The following is a 16,428-nucleotide window of genomic DNA, read 5'->3' as shown; positions in this document are numbered from 1 at the left end:
CCCTTTGTTCTTTGTGGTTTTGTCTTTTGGCAACAGTGAACAACCTGGCCAAGCCTGGACGTGCCATCTCCTTTCCACATTCCCACCCTCCTCCCCAATTCTCCTGTATAAATGCAAATGTAGAAATTCAGGGTAATCTGCTGGGAGGAGGTAAGTCATTAACAATAGTGTTCATTAATATTTCCCCTTTATTTTTTTTCCATTTATTTTAGAACTTGTATTAGTCTTTCAGCTAAGGAAAGACAAAGAGGTTATAATTAAGATTAAAAAGTGTTTCTTTGTTTTTTTCAGATGAGAATTCTCCAGCCAACTTCTGGGATTCTAAAAACAGGGGTGTAACCGGAACACAAAAAGGACAAATTGTATGGAGAATTGAGCCTGGGCCTTATTTCATGGAGCGTAAGTAACTAAGTGTGAAATATAAGTTTGTGATTGAACATTGCAGAAATATGCAGAAATCTATAGAGTCTTTCCTGAATTTTATTGTAAAAGTTTGGGGCTCTGATTTATACATGTATGCCATGGTGCACCAAACTGGAAAGTATATTGTTTTGGAAAATACTCATTAGACAATGTTCATATAATTTGAAAAACTTGTGTGTGTAAAATGTACCTGATGAATGTATGGTATATAAATTATGTATGGTTATTTTAATACTTTACACATATTTATATACCCTTATATCTCATTTATAATTAATATTAATTACAAGGAGCAGAAAGAATAATTCAAGATTTCAGTTAATCTAAGAGTTTTATTTGCCCGTAGAATACTTGACTGTTATTTTCCCCAGCAGCAGAATAAGTTTTGCATTTGGGTCTTGGTCTTTCCAAGTGTAGATGAGATAGTGTGGGGCACACTGCCATAGAGGTCATTTATTAGGAATCAGAAATTGACTGCAAATAACAATTTCCCAGTTGATCTGATTTATATTGATACTTACTTATAAATACAAATGCTTATATATAGTACTTATATATAGTATTATATATGTAAATGATTTACTAGTTGGTCCAGGTTAACTTCTACATTTACAGAATTTATTTTTCTTTAATGTAGAAAAAAATGAGCTCTTTAAAATTTTTCTGAGCTGTTTAGCTCTGTGTAAGAATTAAATTTTCTATATGCAAGGCATTTAATATAAGAAAGAGAGAGAGTGTATGGATACTGGTACTTAAGAATGGTAGTTATTAAACCATAAACTATAAAGTAAGTTTGATTAAATGGAAATCTGATGTAAGCATGTCTTTCTTGAAGCATGTAAAACTTCTGTAATATAAAAAGTCATTTTAAAAGATTAACATCTATTATTTTGAATTGCCATTAAAGACACCAGATAATTTCTTTGGCCATCCTTATTGGTAGGTCAGCATTTCATAGTTTTCTCGAATCCCACTTCTGTCCTCTAAGGACTGTCTTTTTTTTCATAGTTCAATTTCTGGCTAGATTTTCTCCTTACATGGAATGTAGTTTTTAAGGGAAAATGCTCATGATATAACAATAAGTGGGAAGCAGATACATACAGCATAATCCCAGCTAATACAGCATGTAGGAAAAAGTCTGGAAGGAGATTTGCCAAAATGTGAACACGGGATGTATCTGGGAGGTGAGATTATGAGTGATTTGTTTTTATTGCCTATTTCTACTTCTCTTTACTTTCCAACATTGGTCCAGCTGCCATTACTAAGTAATGAGAAAAATAAGTGGTAAAAGAATCTGGTGAAAATGGAATGGGAAATAGCTGGGTTTACTTTCAGTGTAATTCCTCCTTTGAAAAGATCCCAGGGCTTAAGAGGATGGTCTAGCTGAGAAGTATTGCCAACTGAACTTCAGGGAAAAAGGCAAAACAACCTTCCTGTTTGCTTTAAAATGCTGGAGACGGCTAGGAACGGTTGCCTGTTGATGGAGTGCGCAGATTCACATGATGGGGCTCATGTGAACACCTGGGAAGAAGTCAGTACCACACACTGCTATAATTTGTAACATGTATAAGAGACCCATTTACAGAGTATCCCACTTGACATGATTGATTTTCTTTCCCCATGAAGTATGAATTAGAGATTCATAATGTCCTGGCTGATTAGGGTATAGTAAACATCTCTGGCGTGACAAAATTTTTTCTTCACATCTCAGTCTTAGTATTTAACAGAAATGGGCTTGATATTGAAGCTAGGAATTGGGAATGCTTTTGCTTTTCTCCTCTAATTTAGCATTTCCACCTTAATTCTTCACACACAAAATTGGGGGTATTGTGTAGCATAGTTGTAAAACTGGAAATATTTAGTAATGCATTTTTAATTTTTTTGTGGTACGCGTGCCTCTCATCGCTGTGGCCTCTCCCGTTGTGGAGCACAGGCTCCGGACGCGCAGACTCAGCGGCCATGGCCCACGGGCCCAGCCACCCCGCGGCATGTGGGATCCTCCCAGACCGGGGCACAAACCCGTGTCCCCTGCATCGGCAGGCAGACTCTCAACCACTGCGCCGCCAGGGAAGCCCAAGTAATGCATTTTTAAGGTCTGAGAAAAGTTGTATAAGTTTAAGTGCAGGACAGTGAATAGGAATTACAGAAAGATTTGGCTTTAGAATAAGTTTATCTTCATTCATGAGAATGGGATCTCCCCCAACACACATCCCTATCCTTTCAAAATCCATTCAGTGTAAAAACCTCAGGTGGTGTTTATATCAGTGCTTAAAAGTGTAGTCTGTGTCTCTTAGATCTCATAGACATCATTTTTTTTTTTACATCTTTATTGGAGTATAATTGCTTTACAGTGGTGTGTTGGTTTCTGCTTTATAACAAAGTGAATCAGTTATACATATACATATGTTCCGATATCTCTTCCCTCTTGCGTCTCCCTCCCTCCCACCCTCCCTATCCCATCCCCTTCCAGGCGGTCACAAAGCACCGATCTGATCTCCCTGTGCTATGCAGCTGCTTCCCACTAGCTATCTACCTTACGTTTGGTAGTGTATATATGTCCATGCCTCTCTCTCGCTTTGTCACAGCTTACCCTTCCCCCTCCCCATATCCTCAAGTCCATTCTCTAGTAGGTCTGTGTCTTTATTCCTGTCTTACCCCAAGGTTCTTCATGACACTTTTTTTTCCTTAAATTCCATATATATGTGTTACCATACGGTATTTGTCTTTCTCTTTCTGACTTACTTCACTCTGTATGACAGGCTCTAGGTCCATCCACCTCATTACAAATAGCTCAGTTTCGTTTCTTTTTATGGCTGAGTAGTATTCCATTGTATATATGTGCCACATCTTCTTTAACCATTAATCAGATGATGGACACTTAGGTTGCTTCCATCACCTGGCTATTGTAAATAGAGCTGCAATGAACATTTTGGTACATGACTCTTTTTGAATTATGGTTTTCTCAGGGTATATGCCCAGTAGTGGGATTGCTGGGTCATATGGTAGTTCTATTTGTAGTTTTTTAAGGAACCTCCATACTGTTCTCCATAGTAGCTGTACCATTTTACATTCCCACCAGCAGTGCAAGAGTGTTCCCTTTTCTCCACACCCTCCCCAGCATTTATTCTTTCTAGATTTTTTGATAATGGCCATTCTGACTGGTGTGAGATGATATCTCATTGTAGTTTTGATTTGCATTTCTCTAATGATTAATGATGTTGAGCATTCTTTCATGTGTTTGTTGGCAATCTGTATATCTTCTTTGGAGAAATGTCTATTTAGGCCTTCTGCCCATTTTTGGATTGGGTTGTTTGTTTCTTTGTTATTGAGCTGCATGAGCTGCTTATAAATTTTGGAGATTAATCCTTTGTCAGTTGCTTCATTTGCAAATATTTTCTGCCATTCTGAGGGTTGTCTTTTTGTCTTGTTTATGGTTTCCTTTGCTGTGCAAAAGCTTTCAAGTTTCATTAGGTCCCATTTGTTTATTTTTGTTTTTATGTCCATTTCTCTAGGAGGAGGGTCAAAAATAATCTTGCTGTCATTTATGTCATAGAGTGTTCTGCCTATGTTTTCCTCTAAGAGTTTGATAGTTTCTGGCCTTACATTTAGGTCTTTAATCCATTTTGAGCTTATTTTTCTGTATGGCATTAGGGAGTGATCTAATCTCATACTTTTACATGTACCTGTCCAGTTTTCCCAGCACCACTTATTGAACAGGCTGTCCTTTCTCCACTGTATATTCCTGCCTCCTTTATCAAAGATAAGGTGACCGGATGTGTGTGGGTTTATCTCTGGGCTTTCTATTCTGTTCCATTGATCTATCTTTCTGTTTTTGTGCCAGTACCATACTGTCTTGATTACTGTAGCTTTGTAGTATAGTCTGAAGTCAGGGAGCCTGATTCCTCCAGCTCCATTTTTTGTTCTCAAGACTGCTTTGGCTATTTGGGGTCTTTTGTGTTTCCATACAAATTGTGAAAATTTTTGTTCTAGTTCTGTGAAAAATGCCAGTGGTAGTTTGATAGGGATTGCATTGAATCTGTAGATCGCTTTGGGTAGTAGAGTCATTTTTACAATGTTTATTCTTCCAATCCAAGAACATGGTATATCTCTCCATCTATTTGTATCATCTTTAATTTCTTTCATCAGTGTCTTATAATTTTCATACAGGTCTTTTGTCTCCTTAGGTAGGTTTATTCCTAGATATTTTATTCTTTTTGTTGCAATAGTAAATGGGAGTGTTTTCTTGATTTCACTTTAATATTTTTCATCATTAGTGTATAGGAATGCAAGAGATTTCTGTGCATTAATTTTGTATCCTGCTACTTTACCAAATTCATTGATTAGCTCTAGTAGTTTTCTGGTAGCATCTTTAGGGTTCTCTATGTATAGTATCATGTCATCTGCAAACAGTGACAGCTTTACTTCTTCTTTTCTTATTTGGATTCCTTTTATTTCCTTTTCTTCTCTGATTGCTGTGGCTAAAATTTCCAAAACTATGTTGAATAAGAGAGGTGAGAGTGGGCAACCTTGCCTTGTTCCTGATCTTAGTGGAAGTGCTTTCAGTTTTTCACCATTGAGGATGATGTTGGCTGTGGGTTTGTCATATATGGCCTTTACTATGTTGAGGAAAGTTCCCTCTATGCCTACTTTCTGCAGGGTTTTTATCATAAATGGGTGTTGAATTTTGTCGAAAGCTTTCTTTGCATCTATTGAGATGATCATATGGTTTTTCTCCTTCAATTTGTTAATATGGTGTATCACGCTGATTGATTTGCATATATTTAAGAATCCTTGCATTCCTGGAATAAACCCCATTTGATCATGGTGTATGATTCTTTTAATGTGCTGTTGGATTCTGTTTGCTAGTATTTTGTTGAGGATTTTTGCATCTATGTTCATCAGTGATATTGGCCTGTAGTTTTCTTTCTTTGTGACATCTTTGTCTGGTTTTGGTATCAGGGTGATGGTGGCCTCGTAGAATGAGTTTGGGAGTGTTCCTCCCTCTGCTATATTTTGGAAGAGTTTGAGAAGGATAGGTGTTAGCTCTTCTCTAAAAGTTTGATAGAATTCACCTGTGAAGCCATCTGGTCCTGGGCTTTTGTTTGTTGGAAGATTTTTAATCACAGTTTGAATTTCAGTGCTTGTGATTGGTCTGTTCATATTTTCTGTTTCTTCCTGATTCAGTATTGGCAGGTTATGCATTTCTAAGATTTTGTCCATTTCTTCCAGGTTGTCCATTTTATTGGCATAGAGTTGCTTGTAGTAATCTCTCATGATCTTTTGTATTTCTGCAGTGTCAGTTGTTACTTCTCCTTTTTCATTTCTAATTCTATAGATTTGAAACTTCTCCCTTTTTTTCTTGGTACGTCTGGCTAATGGTTTATCAATTTTGTTTATCTTCTCAAAGAACCAGCTTTTAGTTTTATTGATCTTTGCTATCATTTCCTTCATTTCTTTTTCATTTATTTCTGATCTGATCTTTATGATTTCTTCCCTTCTGCTAACTTTGGGGGTTTTTTGTTCTTTCTCTAATTGCTTTAGGTGCAAGGTTAGGTTGTTTATTCGAGATGCATCCTGTTTCTTAAGGTAGGACTGTATTACTATAAAATTCCCTCTTAGAACTGCTTTTGCTGCATCCCATAGGTTTTGGGTCGTCGTGTCTCCATTGTCATTTGTTTCTAGGTATTTTTTATTTCCTATTTGATTTCTTCAGTGATCACTTCATTATTAAGTAGTGTATTGTTTAGCCTCCATGTGTTTGTATTTTTTACAGATCTTTTCCTGTAATTGAAATCTAGTCTCATAGCGTTGTGGTCGGAAAAGATACTTGATCCAATTTCAATTTTCTTAAATTTACCAAGGCTTGAATTGTGACCCAAGATATGATCTATCCTGGATAATGTTCCATGAGCACTTGAGAAAAATGTGTATTCTGTTGTTTTTGGATGGAATGTCCTATAAATATCAATTAAGTCCATCTTGTTTAATGTATCATTAAAGCTTGTGTTTCCTTATTTATTTTCATTTTGGATGATCTGTCCATTGGTGAAAGTGGGGTGTTAAAGTCCCCTACTGTGACTTTGTTGCATTGATTTCCCCTTTTATGGCTGTTAGTATTAGCCTTATGTATTGAGGTGCTCCTATGTTGGTTGCATAAATATTTACAATTGTTATATCTTCTTGGATCAATCCCTTGATCATTATGTAGTGTCTTTGTCTCTTCTAATAGTCTTTATTTTAAAGTCTATTTTGTCTGATATGAGAATTGCTACTCCAGCTTTCTTTTGTTTTCCATTTGCATGGAATATCTTTTTCAATCCCCTTACTTTCAGTCTGTATGTGTCTCTAGGTCTGAAGTGGATCTCTTGTAGACAGCATATATATGGGTCTTGTTTTTGTATCCATTCAGCCAATCTGTGTCTTTTGGTGGGAGCCTTTAGTCCATTTACATTTAAGGTAATATCGATATGTATGTTCCTATTCCCATTTTCTTAATTGTTTTGGGTTCATTATTGTAGGTCTTTTCCTTCTCTTGTGTTTCTTACTTAGAGAAGTTCCTTTAGCAGTTGTTGTAAAGCTGGTTTGGTGGTGCTGAACTCTCAGCTTTTGCTTGTCTGTAAAGGTTTTAATTTCTCCATCAAATCTGAATGAGATCCTTGCTGGGTAGAGTAATCTTGGTTGTAGGTTTTTCTCCTTCATCACTTTAAATATGTCCTGCCACTCCCTTCTGGCTTGCAGAGTTTCTGCTGAAAGATCAGCTGTTAACCTTATGGGGATTCCGTTGTGTGTTATTTGTTGTTTTTCCCTTGCTGCTTTTAATATGTTTTCTTTGTATTTAATTTTTGACAGTTTGATTAATATATGTCTTGGCGTATTTCTCCTTGGATTTATCCGTATGGCACTCTCTGTGCTTCCTGGACTTGATTAACTATTTCCTTTCCCATATTAGGGAAGTTTTCAACTATAATCTCTTCAAATATTTTCTCAGTCCCTTTCTTTTTTTTTTTTTTTTTTTTTGCGGTACACGGGCCTCTCACTGTTGTGGCCTCTCCCGTTGCGGAGCACAGGCTCCAGACGCGCAGGCTCAGCGGCCATGGCTCACGGGCCTAGCCGCTCCACGGCATGTGGGATCTTCCCGGACCAGGGCGCGAACCCGTGTCCCCTGCGTCGGCAGGCGGACTCTCAACCACTGCACCACCAGGGAAGCCCCTCAGTCCCTTTCTTTTTCTCTTCTTCTTCTGGAACGCCTATAATTCAAATGTTGGTGCGTTTAATGTTGTCCCAGAGGTCTCTGAGACTGTCCTCAGTTCTTTTCATTCTTTTTTCTTTATTCTGCTCTGCAGTAGTTATTTCCACTCTTTTATCTTCCCGGTCACTTATCCGGTCTTCTGCCTCAGTTATTCTGCTATTGATCCCATCTAGAGTATTTTTCATTTCATTTATTGTGTTATTCATTGTTGCTTGTTTCATCTTTAGTTCTTTTAGGTCCTTGTTAAATGTTTCTTGCATTTTCTCTATACTATTTCCAAGATTTTGGATCATCTTTACTATCATTATTCTGAATTCTTTTTCAGGTAGACTGCCTAATTCCTCTTCATTTGTTAGGTATGGTGGGTTTTTATCTTGCTCCTTCATCTGCTGTGTGTTTTTCTGTCTTCTCATTTTGCTTAACTTACTGTGTTTGGGGTCTCCTTTTTGCACGCTGCGGGTTCGTAGTTCCCGTTGTTTTTGGTGTCTGTCCCCAGTGGCTAAAGTTGGTTCAGTGAGTTGTGTAGGCTTCCTGGTGGAGGTGACTAGTGCCTGTGTTCTGGTGGATGAGGCTGGATCTTGTCTGTCTGGTGGGCAGGTCCACGTCTGGTGGTGTGTTTTGGGGTGTCTGTGGACTTATTATGATTTTAGGCAGCCTCTCTGCTAATGGGTGGGGTTGTGTTCCTGTCTTGCTAGTTGTTTGGCATAGGGTGTCCAGCACTGTAGCTTGCTGGTCGTTGAGTGAAGCTGGGTACTGGTGTTGAGATGGAGATCTCTGGGAGATTTTCGCTGTTTGATATATGTGGAGCTGGGAGGTCTCTTGTGGACCAGTGTCCTGAAGTTGGCTCTCCCACCTCAGAGGCACAGCACTGACTCCTGGCTGTAGCACCAAGAGCCTTTCATCCACACAGCTCAGAATAAAAGCGAGAAAAAGTAGAAAGAAAGAAAGAAAGGAAGAAAGAGAGGAAGGAAGGAAGGAAAGAAAGAAAGAAGATAAAATAAAATAAAGTAAGATAAAATAAAATTAAGTTATTAAAATAAAAATAATTATTAAGAAAAAAAATTTTTAGAAAGAAAAACAAAAGCAAAAAAACAAAACAAAAACGGACAGATAGACCCCTAGGACAAATGGTGGAAGCAAAGCTGTACAGACAAAATCTCACCCAGAAGCATACACATACACACTCACAAAAAGAGGAAAAGGGGAAAAAATCATAAATCTTGCTCTCAAAGTCCACCTTCTCAATTTGGGATGATTGGTTGTCTATTCATGTATTCCACAGATGCAGGTACATCAAGTTGATTGTGGAGATTTAATCCGCTGCTCATGAGGCTGCTGGGAGAGATTTCCCTTTCTCTTTTTTGTTCTCACAGCTCCCGTGGCCTAGCTTTGGATTTGGCCCCGCCTCTGCGTGTAGGTCGCCGGAGGGCGTCTGTTCTTCGCTCGGACAGGACGGGGTTAAAGGAGCTGCTGATTCGGGGGCTCTGGCTCAGTCAGGCCGGGTGGAGGGAGGGGCACGGAGGGCGGGGCGAGCCTGAGGCGGCAGAAGCCAGCATGACGTTGCACCAGCGTGAGGTGCGCTATGCGTTCTCCCGGGTGAGTTGTCCGTGGATCCCGGGCCCCTGGCAGTGGCGGGCTGCACAGGCTCCCCGGAAGGGGGCTGTTTATAGTGACCTGTGCTCGCACACAGGCTTCATGGTGGTGGCAGCAACCGCCTTAGCGTCTTATGCCCGTCTCTGGGGTCCGCGCTGATAGCCGCGGCTCGCGCCAGTCTCTGGAGCTCCTTTAAGCAGCGCTCTGAATCCCCTCTCCTCGCGCACCAGGAAACAAAGAGGGAAGAAAAAGTCTCCTGCCTCTTCGGCAGCTCCAGACTTTTCTCCGGACTCCCTCCCGGCTAGCCGTGGTGCACTAGCCCCCTTCAGGCTGTGTTCACGCCGCCAGCCCCAGTCCTCTCCCTGCGCTCCGAAGCCCGAGCCTCAGCTCCCAGCTCCACCCGCGCCGGCGCGTGAGCAGACAAGCCTCTCAGGCTGGTGAGTTCCGGTCGGCACCGATCCTCTGTGAGGGAATCTGTCCGCTTTGCCCCCCGCACCCCTGTTGCTGCGCTTTCCTTCGTGACTCTGAAGCTTTCCCCCTCCGCCACCCGCAGTCTCCGCCCGCGAAGGGGCTTCCTAGTGTGTGGAAATCTTTCCTCCTTCACAGCTCCCTCCCACTGGTGCAGGTGCCGTCCCTATTCTTTTGTCTCTGTTTTTTCTTTTGCCCTACCCAGGTACGTGGGGAGTTTCTTGCCTTTTGGGAGGTCTGAGGTCTTCTGTCAGCCTTCAGTAGGTGTTCTGTAGTTGTTCCACGTGTAGATGTATTTCTGGTGTATCTGTGAGGAGGAAGGTGATCTCCGCGTCTTACTCTTCCGCCATCTTCCTCACTACTCGACATCAATTTTTTTCTACCCCATGTCTGGCAAGAGCAGAACTAAGGGGACTTCCCAGCATAATGAAGTTTTGCTTGAATCTGTGGAGATGATGGTGTGAAACAAAAAAATCGGGATTGGGGGTATGGGTTAAAAACTTCTGTTTTCAGCCTCAGATCTTGAAAGCTTATGACATTTTAAAATTTTTGCTTTCATCTTCAGAGAGAAAATTTATCTTTAGCTAATCAGAAGTCCAAGCAAAGTAAATTCTCAGAAAATTAATCTGAGTTCATGGGCAAACCTGGGTTTGAGCACTGTTTAACCTGTTTCTGAAAGTAAAATGGCTTTGGTTTATCTGAATAAACTCCAGAGGAGGCAGGAGGCCCACACTTATATTATTACGGGACCTACTGGAATGGATTTGAAGGACAAAGACAGGTTTATTTCTGAGTAAGTGACCTTCCTAGACATTGGAGAGGAGGGTCAGCTTCATCTGCACTTACTTGTCATAGGACTGTCACAGTTCCTCAAATGAGCTTATGCTTGCAGAAAATGAATGGGTCCCCTGAGCAATGTGTATTCTTGAGTTTTGAAATGTAAGAGGTTTCAGGAATTGTCTTGGCATGCTAGGATATCTATTTTATTCTTCATAGTCTTTCACAGACTATGGTCATTCATTCATTCAGAGCTGCTTTTTGTCCTTCCTTCATTTCTTCTACTCTTCTGTCCATCTATGTCCCCAGCCATCGTGAAGTATTTAGTCAAGTATCAACTTTGTGCCAGGCACTATTCGAGAACTCACTGATTCCTGGATCAGTGAATAAGCTTAGAAATAGCTACATTGCTGTTTACTGAACTGCTTTGTGATCATTAATGGTAATAACAGGACATTGCCATTTGTATGAATTATATAGTGCTTTCACATATCTTACCTGTCTCAGCCCTAGGAAGTGGGCAGGATTAGGAAACTGCATAGCAGAGGTGCATGTGGCTTGTGTAACTGAGAGCCTCATCTCTGATTGGCACTCAGGTTAGCGTGCTTTCTAAGATGCGGTGCCTTGCCCAAACAGAACCTTTGTGGGTGACTTTTTATTGGGTGGGGGGAAAGGGGTGGCCTCAGCCTCTTATTTGTACTGTCAGAGCCCCTGCTCTAACCTGCATTCATAAGGCCCTTCCCACCAACATCAGAAGGGCCTTTTTGCCCCTTAGATGGAGGTTTGGTGCTTTTCATTCTCTGCCAGCATACTTTACGTTTTATTGCCTATTTCTACTTCTCTTTACTTTCCAACATTGGTCCAGCTGCCATTACTAAGTAATGAGAAAAACAAGGTCCAATTACTTCTCTAACCCTATTAGGTTCTTCCACATTATACTGATATTGTCTGTCTTTGATTTTCAAGATGGTTTTTCTGAGCTTTAGCAGGGGAGGGCCTGGCCCTTTCAGGTTGCATTGGCCCTTGTTAAAGAGAAGACAGCCTGCGGTACCGTATAACAGGTGAGCACGTCCCTGGAAATGTGGGTAAATTTCCTCAAAAGCATGAGAATTAGAATGTGTTTACTCTTTCCCAACTTGTGGCCTCTGAATAAAAGAGCTTATCGATAGGAATCATAATATTAAGAATATAATAATAGCACAAAGGCAGTGGTTAAAATCATGTTTTTGAATAAATTCCTATTAGCTTGATTTTTTTTTTAGATTATTCTATTTTAATGAAACAGAAATGATTAAAGGAAGAAGGACATTTCCATTCCATCCATCTTTATGGTTCAAAATAGTCAACTTCTAAAACTTGAGGAAAATCCAGATTTTCGAAATGGGAGCAAGCTATTAACTACTACCTAAGTGAATCTTGTAGCTATTTAAGGTGATGGATGGTGTTTCAAAGATCCCAGTCTTTGAAACAAAACCATTTCTTGCAGGGAGTGGCCTGTAGAACCTTTTTCCGAGAAGGCTTGGAATCTTATACCATTGCCTAGAGTTAATGTAGCTGAGTTGAGATTGCTTTTTAAAAATAAATTTTGAACAGATAATAGACGAAAAGAGTATAATGTTAAAAAGACACAAAAATGGAAGTAAATTATCTCCCCAACTTCATGCCCCAGTCACCAGTTTCCCCTCCCTGAAGGCAATCAGTTTTACCAGTTTCATGTGATCGTTCTAGAAGTGTTTTATTCATGTTCAAACACGGAAATCTTTTCTTCCTTTAGGCAGATGGTAGAATGATTGCTTTAAAATGCAATGTCAGAGTGACACAATTACAGAAACCCCTTTACTTGGGAACAGGTTTAAGTTCTTCCTACCTTCCCAGTCACCCCCAACAAGTACAAAGTGCCGTCTTTGGACAGCCATCACCCTCCCATCTGTGGTAGACGTGGAGCTGGCAAGCTCTTGCTCTGGGCGACCTCTTCATTTGTATTTAATGGAAGCTGGTAAGTTAAAATTTTAAAAATAAAAGCGTTTCTGTGTCTTACCAGCATTTAAATACAGGCAGCTAAATCTTCTAATAACTCTATAAACGAAAGTGTCCAGAAGATTATTGAAAGGGGCCAAAATACATTTCTGTGATTCATGACTGGCTTCAGCTATTCAGAAGGGACCTGAGAGAGAGAAGATGCCACTCGGCAATGCTTTCTTCCTTCCAGGAGCTGGCCCAGACTGTAGGTCCTTCAAGGTTGATGTGGGAGGCCTCACCCTTCTCCTGGTTCACTGCCTCTAAGGCAACATTTGTTTTATTGAAGTATAATTGATTTACAATGTTGTCACAATCTCAGCTCTACAACAAAGTGACTCAGTTATACACATATAGACATTCTTTTTTAATATTCTTTTCCATTATGGTTTATCCCAGGATATTGAATAGAGTTCCCTGTGCTATACAGTAGGACCTTGTTGTTTTTCCATTCTAAATGTAATAGTTTGCATCTACCAACCCCAAACTCCCAGTCCATCCCTCTCCCTTCCCCCCTCCCTCTTGGCAACCACAAGTCTGTTCTCTATGAGTCTGTTTCTGTTTTGTAGATAGGTTCATTTGTGCCATATTTTAGATTCCACATATAAGTGAGATCATATGGTATTTGTCTTTCTCTTTCTGACTTCACTTAGTATGATAAGCTCTAGTTGCATCCATGTTGCTGCAAATGGCATTATTTCGTTCTTTTTTATGGCTGAGTAGTATTCCATTGTATATATGTACCACATCTTCTTTATCCATTCACCTGTCGATGGACATTTAGGTTGTTTCCATGTTTTGGCTATTGGTGAACAGTGCTGCTATGAACATAGGGGTGCATGTATCTTTTTGAATTATAGTTTTGTCTGGGTATATTCCCAGTAAGGCAACATGTTTTTATAAGCAGTTGCTTTGGAGAAAATACTCTTCTTTTTTTATAATCCAAAGGAATAGTTATATGTATTCCCCCTCCATAATTTGAGGCCTGATTAGCTGCCACATCAGGCTGTGGAGAAACCGTTGTCAGGTAGAATGCTCCTTAGTCCATATCCTTCATCTTTCCTGCCTGTGAGCAGGGCTGGCCCTGTGGCCAGTGGCTCCTCTCTTATCTGATGCTCCATCATCACGCCCACGTTTGCTTTCACCTGTTCTTGTATCTGTTTCTCAGCAATAGCTTTCTGGTCTCCTCTTACAGTTAGAGTTTAAAATTGTAGCTAAAATAGAAGCATGAATACCAACTTCTCTTTTCCACCCTTTTGAGTAATCTTCCCAGTTACCTCTTCTCATAACTAAAATGTTCAGGGACATTCATCAAAATTCTGCTCTCTCTTCTCTCTCTTCCTCAGAGGGGATGTTGCTTAGTTACACCATTTTTTAAAATCTTGAGTGACCTTCTAAAACACTAAATGATATGTGAAGATGAAACCTCCCACTCAGCATGAAACATTCCTCTATTTTAGGGGCAGAAGTCTCCACTGGTGTCCTCCTGAACAGTCGAGGTGCAAGCAACTAGTTCTGTCTGGTACTGGGGTTTTCTCTCTGGCGACCAGGACCTGCCTATGCATTTGGTTTTGTAACTGGTGATGTGTGTAAGTCCCCTTGGCTTTACACTGAATCTTAAAGCATTGTGAAGCTGTCAGGTCTGCGGTTTTTGGTGATCATGTCCACAAAATCTGCTGTGCATAATGAGAATGAGTTTATCTTATAGTTTCAGGGATTCTCATTTATCACGGGGGTTGGAGATTTTTGTTTTAGCAAGAAGTAAAGTAACAGTCAGAACGGTCAGCTAGCAACGCTGGTCTGGCTAGCAACATCTACAGATAAAAATAAGCAGATGCTTATTGGGGTCTGTTTGTTTCCTAGTCTTTTACCTCGCTGACTGTTAAAACATTAGAAAAGAGGAGGTGGCATCCTAACAAGAGGGAAGATGTCTTGTAAAAATGCACTTCTCTTTATTGAAAAATAAGCTGCTCACTGACTGACCATTGGCTGGGTCTGTGAGGCACTGCTGCAGGCAGATTCACACACTGCTGGTTCCCGGCATGTAGAACGTGATACTAATGAGCTCATGCCTGCAGAATTCAGTCCTCCCGCCTGTCACCGAGCTTGTTCTGCTTTGACAGGCCTTGTACGTGTTACTTAGCTTCGTTCTTGCAGAATACATGCTATTGGTCTTGAAGGAAAGCAGATGGGACAGTGGTTTACTCAAATCTATAGTTATTACATTTCCATAATCACCAAAAACCTGTGTTCGTGCTCACTCCACTCACTTATGTAGGGTTCCAGGGAATTCATAGTAAAGCTAGAATTGCTGCCAAGGTCGTCCTGCTGGTCCTCAAGCCAGCATGCTCATTCCTGTTTCCCTGTTTTTGCCACCACTCACTCCTAACTCTCTCCAACCCCATTTTTCTCAGCTGAAGGTCTGAGTTCTGTTTGTTTCATGAGACCTTTCTGACTCCACTGTGCCCTCACGTGGAATATTTTCCACGATCTCCACATTTCCACCTGGCACTCTGCCTCTTCAGTGCTTCTCTTCTGGATTTTGTCATCTTAACACCTGCTAGACCAGAAACCTCTCTCTGATTCCCTTGCACTGTCTAGCATAGTGCTGGGCATGGTAAACATCTTTCACTTCATGATACCGCCTTCGTTGTGAATCACTGCTTCGTGATTAATGTACGTAATGGAAAGACTCGATATTTTACCCATGATAGACCTTTTTTTTAATGAGATTTAGTATTTTTTCATTGATGGGAAATATTATATTTTTATATGTAATATTCCTAAATATTCCTATATAAATTCCTAAAGTAGGATTTTTCTTTAATCATTGTATCTTTTTCTTAAAATAAGCAAACCAAATACTCTATAGGAGACCACTTGGTGCTGTCAGGAAAGTCAGTGTAAGATTAATTTCCTTGGGGAATCACATCGAGTGGTCCCACTTTAATAATCCAGGTGACTCAGTTGAGAGGGTAACTCCACTCCTATAGGCTAGGACTCTCCTCTGCAGCCTGCCCATCAGTGTCATTGCCTATATTAAATGACACCTTGGGAAAAAGACATCTCACAGGGAAACTTCAGTGACTCAGGTGCTCTGTATACAGAGAAATTTCAGTGACTCTGGGTTTTATCTTTGACACTTGTTGGCTTCATGTAGTTACTTTCCAAAAACAGTAATTGACATTTGTATTGCTTTTTATCAAGTTCAAATTATATAGTATATATATACATACACACGCACCTATAGTTATATCCAATATATATACGTACATCTGTCCACACCTGTGGAGATGTAGATATATATTTACTGGTGGTTCCAGAATATGATCCCTACTAGTGGCTACATTTAAGTCAGGTCCCCAGACCCTCTCACCACAGAGTCTCCTACAGCAATCTTTTATACTCTGTCTGCTCTTTTTTTATTTCCATTGACAGCTGCATTCTGTCTATATTGTAGAGGATAGGAGTGAAGGCTTTGGAATGGGGCAAAGCCCCATTGGATGGGGTTTGAGTCCTGACTCTGTCGTTTCTTACTTGTTTGATCTTCGGCAAACCTCAATGCTTCAGCTGTTCTATGGGGACAAGAATTTCTGCCTCCCGAGTTAAATATGAGGGGTCAGTAACAATGGGGGCAGAGACGCAGCCCTGTGGTCCATCAGCAGCTCCTCACTGAATGGTAGCTAGTCTTATTCTTATCTCTACACTAATATTTTGGCGTGTTGTTTTTGTGCACTGTTTTTCTAATATATTTGGGGTGTTCTTAGACATTTTCAGAGAAGCCTATAAAATCAAACAGGAGTTGGTATAATCTGTTGCCTCTGACTGGAAAGGAAGGGATCACTCAAAGAGTCCTGAGTGGGATTTTCGGAGAGGTGGAGAGGTGGATTTCCTCAGGTGAT

At 40.4% G+C, this 16,428-nt stretch overlaps 1 protein-coding gene across 11 annotated transcripts in view; it reads left to right on the top strand.

Annotated features, from left to right (window-relative positions):
- The window catches only part of HECW2 (HECT, C2 and WW domain containing E3 ubiquitin protein ligase 2), a 433,118-nt gene that overhangs the window by 246,435 nt on the left and 170,255 nt on the right, over positions 1-16,428 (top strand). For all 11 annotated transcript variants that reach the window (XR_007478335.1, XM_049712124.1, XM_049712122.1 and 8 more), the window contains one exon: positions 292-399. Coding sequence is in view for 10 of the 11 variants with exons in the window: in XM_049712124.1 (XP_049568081.1) it covers positions 292-399 (108 nt within the window). In the remaining variant the exon portion in view is untranslated. The remainder of the gene's footprint in view (positions 1-291; positions 400-16,428) is intronic.

This window comes from Orcinus orca, chromosome 7, assembly GCF_937001465.1.
Source record: "Orcinus orca chromosome 7, mOrcOrc1.1, whole genome shotgun sequence".
In the NCBI taxonomy this organism is placed as follows: domain Eukaryota; kingdom Metazoa; phylum Chordata; class Mammalia; order Artiodactyla; family Delphinidae; genus Orcinus; species Orcinus orca.
This window is presented reverse-complemented; position numbering and strand designations above follow the sequence as displayed.